Below are 13183 nucleotides of genomic sequence, written 5' to 3'. Positions count from 1 at the left end.
GGTCCTCACACGGCATCTTTTCACACTCGCTTTTTAAATCACATGACTACACACAACCATGGAAAGTGGAAAGTTTTATTGCCTCTGATATAGCTTTCTGTCGTACCATAGTTGTCGTTTGTAACTGCCTCAGTGAAACGGGCTATAATAAAGCACTCCCACACACACACACACACACACACACACACACAGACACACGCACATTAAGGAAATCTCTTCTCACATTTCACCCCTGATTCATCTCTCTGCAGGCTCTCTGTCTATTTTCAAACCTCTGGACCGTGAGGAGCAGGACGTCTTTAACCTCACAGTAACCGCTGAGGATCATGGGATACCCCAACACTCGTCCAGCCAGCTGCTGTGTGTCCACGTGATTGATGTTAACGATGAGGTACCCTGGTTTGAGGAGAGCCAGTACGAAGCCCAGATCTCTGAGAACCAGCCCCCAGGAATTAGTGTGTTGACGGTGTCCGCCTCTGATCTGGACCAAGGTGAGACATGCAACGTGCACTGACTTAGTTACTGCAGCTTTGGTGCAGGTAATCGTACCTATAAATCAACATTTATTGTCTAGTAATAACTGATTTGCTCATTTTCAGGTCAGAATACCTTAAGGTTAAAACTGAGTTGTTGGAAAATCAATGTACATAACTTACATAACTTTTGTTTCAACATAATTGAAATAACTATATTTTGATGTGAAAAAGGTCCTAACTACATGATAAATCATCATCATAGAAATGTTGGCATGTAACCCAGATGTCTAAAAAAGGGTTTTAGCTCAATTTAACCTAGTTTTAACCAAGACAAGCAGACATATTTTGCACTATTTACCTAAATCATGCTCTCTCTCTCTCTCTCTCTCTCTCTCTCTCTCTCTCTCTCTCTCTCTCTCTCTCTCTCTCTCTCTCTCTCTCTCTCTCTCTCTCTCTCTCTTCAATTGAAGACACAGTAGCATGGGGGTAAATAAAGGGTGCATTTTCTCAGCCTTAGTCAGAAACACATAAAAAAAGAAGAATTAAAAACTTTCTCCACAAAAGCAATTAGTGAAGAAAACAGGGGAGTTTGCCAGACTACTCTCTGTCAGCCAATCTGGCATCCAGACACCTGAGGGAGGCCCGTCACAGCAAAACGCTTTGTCAGCTAAACTAATGACAAACAAACAAATAGGTATACAAGCCATTAACAAGAGAAAGCCAAATCCGCTTTGTTTTTTTAATCAATTATTTACGGGTCGTTGGCATTAACTTTGTGATCTATGGTGACATCTGGTAGCTTTGTTTTTAACAATGACATTTCTCAATAGGGACCAATGGGCAGGTGATATATGGGGGAATCTCAGAGGAGGGATTCAGCATCAACCCAGTGACAGGTGTAATAACTACCACTAAGTCGCTGGACAGGGAGCTCCAGGAGTATTACACCGTGACAGGTAACCTCTGACTGATGTTCACCAGCACAGATAAAACATGCTCTAAGATGACTGCTTTAAGATAGGAAATATTCAATTTTCACCATCTCTTTAAAGTCATACTGTGTGTGTGTGTTTTTTCCAAACTATTTTTCGACAGTTTATGCAAAAGATGAAGGCCTTCCCCCCAATTATGCCAAAGCCATGGTGAAGATCAGAGTGCTTGATGAGAATGACAACGCCCCCTTCTTTGGACGTCTCTACTACAGCATAGAGGTGCCTGAAAACCTGGCAACATTGCCTCTGTTTACCCTGAAAGCCACAGACCAGGATGCAGGAGATAGTGGGGAAATAAACTACAAAATCACAGGTGATTTAGAATGTTGTTTTCTTGTACCATCGCGTTTCTAAATGATAAGTGCAACTTCCAGGATGTAACATTTCTTAGACATTTATCCCTTTTTCACAACCATTTGCCATTTGCTCTGCTCGCAGCTGGAGATCCATCGGGAGACTTCCGCTTGGACAGACAGTCAGGGGTGTTGTCCACCTCAAGGCCTCTGGATCGAGAGAGGAGGGCTGGATACACGCTCACAGTCACAGCTCAGGACCAGGGCCAACCTCCCCTCAGCAGCTCTGCTACGGTGGAAGTGACCGTTATGGACATCAATGACCACAGCCCCCAGTTTCAGAGTAGCAGCTACACTGCAGACGTTTCTGAAGATGTTCCCATCGGCTCACTGGTCCTTGAGGTGAAAGCCCTTGATCTGGACCAGGGCCCCAACGGCCAGGTGCTGTACTTTCTGAGCCGCGGAACAAAGAGCATGTTCATCATTGACCCCAAAACAGGCCGCATCATTACAACAGCACCCCTAGACAGAGAGAGAACCGCCTCTTACACCTTTGATGTGTGTGCCACTGACTCCTCCCCTGCAAATCCACGTAACGCCACCGTTCAGGTGATCGTCTACATTCAGGATGTGAACGACAATGCACCCTTCTTCATTCAGGACCCACTTATTGTGAACATCTCAGCCAGCAGTGTATCCAGCCGTCGAGTGCTGGCCACCATGAGGGCAGAGGATAAGGACTTCGGGGCCAATGGCTCTGTGTTTTATCGTTTTGCCAACCCTGTGAGGGGCTTCACCATCAACTCACTGACGGGAGACATTCAGGCCACAGAGAAGCTACAGACTCTGACCCAAAACCAGAGAACTTTGATAGTTCAAGCCATGGATCAAGGCAACCCGGCTCAATCTTCCCTGGGGGTGGTTATCATTTACATCAGGGAACAGAGCTACAGAGGGATTCGCTTCTCTCGCACGGCTCGGGACGTCAGTCTGCAGGAGAACGCTGCAAAAGGTATATTAGAGACAAATCTTTTTACTTTGTGAATTTGTGAATGTGCCAATTAAACATTAAGTGGAAGTAAAATGTTTCAAACAAGTGTGTTTTTCACTTTTCAGGCACAGTAGTAACGCAGAGTCAGGCCCAGTACCCAGATGGCTCCCAAATGGGTATCAGCTACAATATTTTCAGTGGAAACAGAATGCAATCTTTTGGAATAAACTCTATTACTGGTAAGTGCTGAGATGGCAGCATACGCTAGACAACAATGTTTTCCAAATCTAAACTGACTATTTTTGTGAACTAGGGGAAATCTGGGTCCAGAAATCTCAAGAACTAGACTTTGAGGAGACCCCTAAACTCCGCCTGGTGGTGAAAGCTGAGACTGCATCCTCCAGCTCCTACATGGCTGTCAACTTAATCCTGCAGGACGTCAATGACAACTTGCCACGCTTCCAACTCCAGAACTATGTGGCCTACATTAGAGAGGCACAGGGCTACGATTTCCCCATTATTCAGGTGCAGTAGGCTGTCCCCCACACGTCTATTATGGTTGGCTGTCTTTAAAGTGTTACGTTTTTGGTTAAAAAAAAGTTACTCATGCTTCAGAAATCTGGATCGTTTCAGCAGTGTAGAGAAATGACTCTGTTCAAGTGCATGTGTTGTCAGTGTCCCCTCTGAATATACTAGATAATCATTTGTGGCATGAAGCCAGGTCCATTTTTTTATTAACTCTTGACTTCCAAGTACAATATTGCTCACTAGTTCATGTTACACTGAAACAGCTGCAGCACATATTTCTATATTTTCATTGTCTAAAATGGGTTGGTCATTTCCTCAGGTTGCTGCTGATGACCTGGACCAAGGACAAAATGGTCAGGTGACCTACTCTATCAGGTCATCTTCCATGAGTGGCCTGTTTAAAATAGACCCACAGACCGGCAGCATTACCACAGCAGCCATAATGGACAGAGAGATCTGGACTCAAACAAAGTTAGTGTTTTTTTTTCCATCTCTTGACACGTGCATGTTTATTGTTTATTATAATGAACATATGGTAGATGAAATGGTTAGATCCTTTATTTTGTATATGTTTATTAAAAAGTGGAAAGGATTTTTTTTAAGTATTGGCTTTTATTTTACGGCAACAAGTGAGCCTTATATATGTATATATATATATATATATATATATATATATATATATATATATATATATATATATATATATATATATATATATATATATACATATATATATTCTAATGGTCATTCTAGGCTGATCTTCGTAGGGGGTGAATTGTCAGATAACTGGGTTCATTAAAAGTTTGGACACTGACATTCATTATTTGCCACCAGACTTGTTGTTACGGCAACAGACCGAGGATCCCCGCGGCTGGCTGGCTCTGCCACTCTCACTGTGATCATCATCGACCTTAACGACAACAGTCCCATGATTCCTCTGCATCGGGAGATCCGAGTGCCCGAGGGTAAGTCAGCTTCACAGTGGAAGTTAGTCCAGTGATCTTATCATAAAGCCTCACATCACACTCCCTGGCAGCTCACTCAGTACAGCTCAGAGAGAAAGAAAGTCTGACCCTATTACGAAACAGGCTATTGCCAAGTTCCCCTGTTCATTTCCTGTCCATTAGATCAAGGCTCTCAGAAACAGGATATTTCTGAATAATGAAAAACAAAAATCTTTCTTTCTTTATTTTAGCTGCAACCTAAATGTTTTGTTTCTCTCCTGTCTCTGCACCTTTCTTTCATACAGATACTCTGATTGGCACCGTTATTACCCAAGTCACAGGAAATGACGTTGACTCAGGGCCAGCTCTCTCTTACACGCTACACCTGGACACAAACATCGAAGGCATGTTTGGGATTCATCGTTATGGAGGAGGGGTGTCTCTGACTGGCCTTCTGGACTATGAGGAGAGGACGTGGTACACTCTGACAGTCCGCTCATCTGACTCTATACATCAAAGCGAGGCTAACATCACTGTGCTGGTGGACGATGTCAACGATAACGCGCCCACCTTTACTCAAGACTTGTATCAGGTACAGCTACCTGACCGGTCCTCACACCTGCATTTACCTCCACCTTTTTGAGAATTAACATGTCAAATCGTTAAAGTATCTCTAATAGATGTATGCCTTTTATCTGCATGATGTGTTTTTTGTTAGGTGACTATATCAGAGCACCTCCCAGCAGGCAGTGCAGTCATCACAGTAACAGCCACTGACCGTGACTCTGGGGAGAACGGGAAGATAACCTACAGAGTAACGTCATCAACCAGGGGCATCTTCTACATCGACCCGAGCAACGGTGAGGTTACTGTGTGCACATTTATAGTTGTTCAGTTCTCGAACTCCTTAATTAGCCTTCATAAAAAATGTTATCCCCTGAGGCTCTTCTTGGATACACATTTGGGGTTTGGATATATTTGCGACAGGCTTTGCCGACATATTTGTTCATTAAAAGTCATTAAAAGCCAAATTTAATATGATTTGCCTCAGATGTTTAGCTTGAGATAGCATCACAAAATAATTACATTTTAAAAGAGGAGTTATGAAAATGAAATTGCAATTGAATTATTTATATCAATGAGCCACAAATCTAACTTGGATAATTAAATGATGGGCTCTGGACAGAAGATTAAAATGAAGTTTCTCCTTTTGTGACCGTGTTCTTTTAATCTCACAGGCACTCTGTTTGTCAACCAACGAACAGAGTTTGATTTTAAAAATCCTTCCATCTTGGTGACCATTGAGGTGCGGGACCAGGGCACCCCATCCCTTTCATCAACTGCCACTGTCCAGGTACAAGTATCCGATGTCAATGACAACGCCCCCATCTTCCACCAGTCAGAGTACAGAGCCACTGTGTGTGAAGATGGGCTGCCTGGATCAACTGTTCTCACCTTAGAAGCTGTGGACGTAGACCTGTCGCGGGAAAACTGCGGTTTTGATTTTGCCATCGCCAGTGGCAACTCAGGTAATACCTTCCAGATTGAAAGCAGTGTGCGCTTCTTGGAAGGGCAGGGCTTCCAGACAGTCGGCAGCCTGATCCTGGTGGAGGAGCTCGACTTTGAAGCGGTGCCAAGTTATAACCTGACGGTTGTGGTATCAGATCGAGGAATTCCTCAGCGCAGCTCCAGCGTTCCCATTATTATCAGTATCACAGATGCCAACGACAACCCTCCAGCCTTCAGCCGAGCAGAGTACAGTGTCATACTGAATGAGGGCGCGGCAGCAGGGACAGAGCTCTTGCATCTGTCTGCCACAGATCCAGACTCTGCTCCTAACGGCGAGGTGCAGTACTCCATAAGCTCTGGGGACGAGACCGACCTGTTCCATGTGGACCAGTGGACCGGAGCCTTGAGGCTGCAGAGGCCTCTGCACAGCGAGAAACAGTGGTCCCATATGATTGTTGTCCAGGCCACAGACGGTCAAGGTCACTATGCTCTGGCCACAGTCAGCATTGAGGTGAAGGACATCAATGACAACCGGCCCTTCTTTCCCCTTAAACTAGTAACAGCGAGCGTCAGAGAAAACCAGCCCCAGAATGCTTTAGTCACCATGCTTCATGCAATTGACCATGACAGAGGCGTTTTTGGACATTTGAGGTATTACATGTTAGACAACCCTAAAGAGGGAAGAGATGCCTTCCTCATGAACCAAACTTCAGGGGAAGTACGGACTCGCTCTACTTTTGACTTTGAGAGGGTAAACTCCTTCCGTTTTGTGGCTCTTGCCATGGATGCTGGCAACTACTCCGCTACCGTTACCGTGCAGATTTATGTTACTGGGGAGGATGAATATGATCCCGTTTTCACCTCGTCAGAGTTCTCATTTGAAGTGCCTGAGGGAGCAAAAAAAGGTCAGATCATTGGCAAAGTACAAGCCAGAGATGAGGACGAGGGCGTTGATGGCATTGTCCTCTACTCTCTCGCAGACAGTTCACCTTATTTTGAAGTCAATAAATCAACAGGAGCCATTTATCTAACGATGGACAGCTACAGTAGACATGGGAGTCGCTCTAAAAGAGAGGTGCGTCTAATGACACTGGAGGTGAACGCTCACAGCCCTCTGGAGACGTCCCGTGTAGCAGTGGCCAAAGTTTCCGTGGATGTGACCCATACATCCTTTGGTGTCACGACAGACATGAATATGCTGCTTGTCAGTGTCATTGCAGTTTCACTTGGGACCATAGTCATATTAATAATAATTGCTGTGGCGCTCTTTTTTGTTAAATTAAGGCGTCAGAGAAAGGAGCGAAAGGCACACGGACGAACACAAGCCCCAGGTACCATGCTGCACAAGTTTGAGGAAACAAAGATAGCAGCAAGTGAAATGATTTACCATCAGGCCCTTCCTGGATACACGGCCGATCAGAGTGGCAGCGCCGGGGGTCCATACACTCGTGGAGGATCCCTGGATCCATCCCACTCCAGTGGGCGTGGCTCTGCGGAGGCAGAGGCAGCAGAGGATGATGAGATCAGAATGATTAATGAATACCCTCGGGTGTCAAGTATCTCCTCCTCGATGCAGGAGCGCATCTCTGCCCGAGGTCCGGACTCAGGAATCCAGCAAGATGCAGATCAGCTGTCGGACGTGTCCTGTGAGCCTTCCATAGATTGGTTCAAAGGGAAGAAATTGGGCAGTCTGAACGGTTCTTTATTATCTGGCCAGGTGCCAGTCTACAGGGATGACGGGGGTGGGTACGTGGGTGTGGGACGGGGACTCAGCATTTCCCACCCTAAAGATTATACTTTCCCAGAGGATGGAAAGCCTGCTGTAGATGGCTCCCTGACGGCCATCGTGGCCAGTGATGAGGAACTGAGGGGCAGCTATAACTGGGACTACCTGCTAAACTGGTGTCCCCAGTTTCAACCCCTCGCTAACGTTTTTACGGAAATAGCGCGTTTAAAAGATGAGACGGCTCCTCCTCATCCTCGCAGATCATTTCATCACAAAGCAAAGGCAGAGTCAAGAATCGACCCCCCACCTCTCATCACCTCTGTGGCCCACCCCGGGGCCAAAACTGTACCTCCGAAGCCTGCCGTGGGGAGGACGTTCTCTCATTTGGCTTCTTTCCGAAGGTCTCCCCTCAGCGCAGAGGGATCGATCTCCTCAGTCGCCATGTCTCCGAGTTTCTCTCCCTCTCTTTCACCATTGGCGGCACGTTCTCCTGCAATCACACCCTTCAATGTCTCCCAGGGCCCCTCGGCATCAATGATCAGCACAACTGAACACAATTTAGAACACAGCGAGGAGGCAGAGTTAAGGATTTAAAATCAGTGAATTCAAACTGAGTCATTGCTGTCCCAGACTTGTTCTACTGTATAACCACAGGGGCTGCAACCTTAAATGAGTCACTGCTGTTCTCTTTCTCAAGAGTACACACGGTTACACTAAGAAGTCCAAATAGCTGACATTGTGGTGCTTACTGAAGAAAAACTCAACAACACGACTACCAGGCCAAAATGGACTACGCCTTTTTTTGTGTGTGTTTTTGTGAAAGAAGCTCCTCATTCTTCTGTTGATCAGTGTTATTTTGCACATTGAAAAGGAGATTCATACATGATGTCAATATTTTGTACAAATGCATTGTCTATATTTTTATATTTACATGTGGTTTCTGACAAGAAATGGCATTAAAGTGTCAAAAGGTTGCTAAAACCTCAGAATATATTTCTATATTTGTATATTTGTAGTTTGTACTGTATACTTGTTTGTACTGTAAGATTTTTTTTTCTCTCTTGTAATTCTTAACGTTGTGGTTTTAATGAAGCTCTTCATCAATGCTTTATCGATTGGGATTTTGTAACAGGTCATTGTAAATATTTATAGAGGAAGAGACGTCCTTTCTTAAACAAATGAAACATCAATCGGAATAGACTATTGTATGATCAGATTTTCTCGGGTGTCTAGTGTTTGATCTCACATCAAAAGGTAATCTTGAATGTGAAACATTGAAAAGTTGTCTTCGTCCTCAACACACGTTCGTTCATTTTCTGCTCGAGGAAAATGGAACTTGACATCCAATGATCTCGTCCTTCAGGTGCGGTGGTTTAAACTCTCACGGCGAGCCTTGCTCTCATTTTGCATCGTGAAAGTAATCCATGTGAGAGAGAACATTAAGCAGCTCCAAGGTTAAAGGTGGATTGTCAGCAGCATAATCATTCCAGAGAATGTAAGCGGGTCTCGGCCATTTGTCTCCTCATCAAATGTCCTCAGAAAAGTTATTTAAGCTCAGTGCCATCTTGTCATTAAAATTTGCAACAGGTTTTCTATTTTTTTTTCCATAATTTGTGTATAGATTTAATTACACACTATAATGAATGTCATTGGATCACATTTGCCCCCCTCTTTTCAATAGCACTATAAAATATAGTATATGAATTAAGAGTAATACTAACACATGTTACATACGATGATGGAAGTATGAAAAAAAAAGTATGTTTTATGAATGTTCACCACCAGAGAATGTTTCCTAGTTGATGAGAATACATCTATGCCATAATTCACGTAATGCCTACGCCATAGATACATTCGTGATGATAATTGTGTTGTTGGCAGCCTTTACAAAATAAAATAATTCATATTTTTAACTATGTATAGAGCCCTACTGTGGATCCCTCTCACCTTCAAATTATTATAATTGTATTCCATGTGCTCAATCCCCAGTTTTAGACCCTTTCTAACATTGTATAAGCAACACTAACATTCTAAAGTATTTTTATTTATTATATAGGTAGACCTCGGAAAATGAGAGGCATGGTAGACTATTTACAAGGATGCTATTTTGACTATGGCCAAATATACATGAACACTACCTATTTGATAAAAGGTACCTTGTTGTTTTTTTATTTTTTATTTTTGTATTGAACAGTGTTACCTACCACTTCAGTTTAATATGTGTCCAAACTGTGCGTATCATAGTGCCATAGAAGAGGAATTCCTCCAAATGTCCACAACATTATTCTAGACTCGTCCACAAAAATGTTTTTGAGAAAAAAGTGCCTGATTAAAGTACTTTTGTGAACACATTGTTGTCTCTGTCACATCTTTGTCAGCTGGTAGCAGCTAGTATGTTTATGTATTCAGAGCTGTATGATTTTGGAAAGCAAGCGAAAGGTCCGAAAACGAAAGACTTGCACTCAAATGATAATGTTTAACACAAACTCAAAGATACTAAACAAGATAATTGTATTATCCTCTCAAACTCTTAAAGTTAAAGTCGTGTAATAATCTCTCTTTAGAAAGGCATTTGTCAGAGCTCTTTTAAACTGTTTCACATGTTAGAATTAATGCATGTCAACAAATGTTAGTAATGGGTGTTATTTTGTAGTATCTATCCCCACCTGTCATGGGGGCTCATTGCATCACTTTCATGTTGCCTGCGGCAGGACAACAGTTCCCACTGCCTGATGAAACAGATCTGAAACAGAGCTGTTTATCGGCTTCAAGGCCAGCCTCTGACTGGATGTGGAGCTGAAACCTAAACCCTGTGGTATTCTGAGTAATCACACACACACACACACACACACACGCGCACACACACAAACACATGCACGCACATACACGCTCTCCAGAGGCAAATTCGTCTGTGTATTTGTTGTCCCAGAACTGGAAATATGGGCGGAGCGGGCTGGATTGGACGTTGATGATACACTCAGTGTCACAGCAGACTCGGGTTATGAGACAAATGCTGTGACCCGAATCCAGCACCTTGGATCAGAGGCCAGTATTTACACAACAGAACTCAGATGATATGAGTAGGAGGACAAAAGCCAAGTCATTACTCAAAATTTAAATTAAAGGGTGGGAGTAAACCAAATGAAATCTATAATTTCCCAGTCAACGCAAAGTGGTTACACAGGAGGCTGCTCTGTTAACATGCAATCTTCAGTGCCAGAGCGCCATTTTCCCGTCAACCTGTGTGTGTCTTATGGAATCTTCAATGCTGACATGTCTTGGAAACGAGTCGTCCCGGTTTGATCCCCAGTCCCTTCCATAGTTCACATGTCAAAGTGTCCCCGAGCAAGACGCTAAACCCCTGGCTGCTCCCCGGGCGCCTCACAGGGCAGCCAACTGCTCCTCAACCAAGGATGAGTCAAATACAAAGAAGAATTTCCCCAAGGGGATTTATAAAGGATACTTTCTTCCTACTTTCTACTTACACATTCCTTGCATTTGCTGATAAAAAATTAACCACAATCTCAATTTCCAGGGGAGTAGTTTCTGTGTTTACTTCAAGTTGGAAGCAAAGAAAAGAGTTTCAAATAATCTGCTAGATCTAAGTGTTTATGAAGCTGTGGGAGGCGTGCGCCCCGTGACCAAAACAACATTGCCCTTGCTCTTCACAGTTCCCAAACCTCTACGCTGGTGGCTGTCTTTTGTCATGACAAATAGTTGTGGACATGAATATGAGGATAACAATCAGGGTGATAAACAGCTCATTGGTATTCTATTCTTGGTGTGGCCATTAAGCTACCTGTGATCCTGCTGTTCATGCTTAAAGCTGCTTTTTCACGGATGGAGTGTCCAGCGTTTGAAATCCTTAAACCTGCTGGTGAATATAAGGGTCGTTATTCATTTTAATCAGTTCCACACTTTGATCAAAGAATATGCCAATCCACTAATTTCATGCATTGTGGAATGTTTTTCCTGTGTTAGCGGTAGAACAGCCTTCTGAATAAATGCAATATTCTCTTTTTTTCTGCAACCCTTTGAGAGAATGAGTTATTACCGCTCCGGTATTAACATAATGCTCAATTTCTGTGAAGCATTTTTTGAGCTTCATGATCCAGGTGCTGCTTGTTTCAATTAAACAACGTGCAAGCTGAAAGCTTTATAGCTTCCCTAATTACATGATAACCTTTTGTGAAGGTGCAGCATTAGTAAACATCTGATGAGTCTCATATTGTTTTATTTTCTTCATCTGTAAACAAAAGGAATTCATGCCTAAAGATGATTTTACGTTTGTCTTTGTAACTGTCATGACGTACTGTCAATCAGTAACAAAAAAAAAAGGTATTTTCTTTTTAAATCCTATTTCATGGTTGCATTCTAGCTTATAGTTTGATGGATTTATATCAGTACAAGTTATCTGTTGGTACAAGTCTTATAATGTAATTTTGCATGTTGCATTCAATTAGTGTCTGGTATGGACACAGTGTTCGCCTTAACGCTTTAAAATGCTGAGTTTTATTTTCTCTCGACATCTGTGAGCTTGACATTATGGAGGTCTGGCAATGCACAAGTACGCTTCATCATGAATTAGAAACTCAATCCATTATATAACTAAGTAAGCAATTCTAAAATCAAGACATGGCAGATTTTAATCACCTTTTAAATAGACCACATGGAAAACGGTGCAGCGATGTAGTTCTACCAGAAACATGGAGGATTGATTGAACTAGTAAAGAATTTAAATTATCGGTAATATTTATCGTACTAGGCATTGGCAGGTGACTAAAACAACAGTGCTGGTCAGACCTTTTAATCAACCTGAAAGATGCCAATCTTTTGATCAACACTGTGTTAATTAAAGGTCATCATTCAGAAACAGCACTGCAGTCAAATTTGGTTGATTTTGTTTTTGTTGAATATATGCAAAGTAGTGCCTCTTTGCTGTTGACTTTTGGTTTAAAAAAATGGGCCTTTTGTCCTTTTTTGGTCTTGTCATGTGTTCTTGCATTCGTAAAAATATAGAGGGACAGAAATGCTCAACATGCCAGGGTGGGAATCCCACTTACCAAACAGAGATACTGAACCAAAAAAATCATAATAAACATACCAATAGACTGTAAATGCATGTGTCATAATTGTGTTGTGCTTCGGAGATGTCAAACTATCGACACTGAAAAACAATAGCATAAATACCGGACTTCACATATTTTTAATAGTGAATTTACACTCTCCAACAAGTTGCTTTGTTCAGGCCAATTCTGGAGAAATCATTCTGTGGAGTTGCCAACTCAAAACACAGGGTGAGGTCCAGAGTGTCACATGTTGTTTGCGTACCGATAGTTTTGTGCGGCGTGCTTACCTGACATTAAAGGCAGCCAAAAAGTAAACCCTCGCTCAGATGTTCCAGAGAACGTTCACGCTCTTTAGCAGGGGAGGACTGAAGGCATAATGACTTTAACGACAGGAGGATATAATGGTTTTAACATTGCTTCTGCAGAATAACTTGTGCCACGGGTCCTTCACACTGTCTTATGCTCAAAAGCACTTTCTATAATGAAGCTACCAAAATAGGCAGACTTTCAAATGTAGTTAACCAGGGCAAGATAATGTCTCTCTTTTTTTATAATCTAGCCAATGATCTCATCATGATGTCATATGTGACAGATAAAAAGATGAATACCAGCTGCGGAGATCAGTCAATAGGGAAGGGAATCGCAGTGAAGGATG

General features: G+C 42.8%; 1 protein-coding gene across 1 annotated transcript in view; it reads left to right on the top strand.

Annotated features, from left to right (window-relative positions):
- LOC137790842 (protocadherin-16-like) overlaps positions 1–9778 on the top strand; it is a 72151-nt gene extending 62373 nt beyond the window's left edge. Inside the window, exons 11-21 of the mRNA XM_068585393.1 lie at positions 252–491; positions 1307–1432; positions 1572–1781; positions 1907–2773; positions 2878–2991; positions 3066–3277; positions 3600–3751; positions 4115–4245; positions 4530–4816; positions 4943–5084; positions 5463–9778. Coding sequence (XP_068441494.1) covers positions 252–491; positions 1307–1432; positions 1572–1781; positions 1907–2773; positions 2878–2991; positions 3066–3277; positions 3600–3751; positions 4115–4245; positions 4530–4816; positions 4943–5084; positions 5463–8053 — 5072 coding nt within the window. The 3' untranslated portion in view covers positions 8054–9778. The remainder of the gene's footprint in view (positions 1–251; positions 492–1306; positions 1433–1571; positions 1782–1906; positions 2774–2877; positions 2992–3065; positions 3278–3599; positions 3752–4114; positions 4246–4529; positions 4817–4942; positions 5085–5462) is intronic.
- The last annotated feature ends 3405 nt before the right edge of the window (positions 9779–13183 follow it).

The sequence above is a fragment of the Clinocottus analis genome, unplaced genomic scaffold (assembly GCF_023055335.1).
Source record: "Clinocottus analis isolate CAN_PGR_092001 unplaced genomic scaffold, fCliAna1.0.p SCAF_2, whole genome shotgun sequence".
Taxonomy (NCBI): domain Eukaryota; kingdom Metazoa; phylum Chordata; class Actinopteri; order Perciformes; family Cottidae; genus Clinocottus; species Clinocottus analis.
This window is presented reverse-complemented; position numbering and strand designations above follow the sequence as displayed.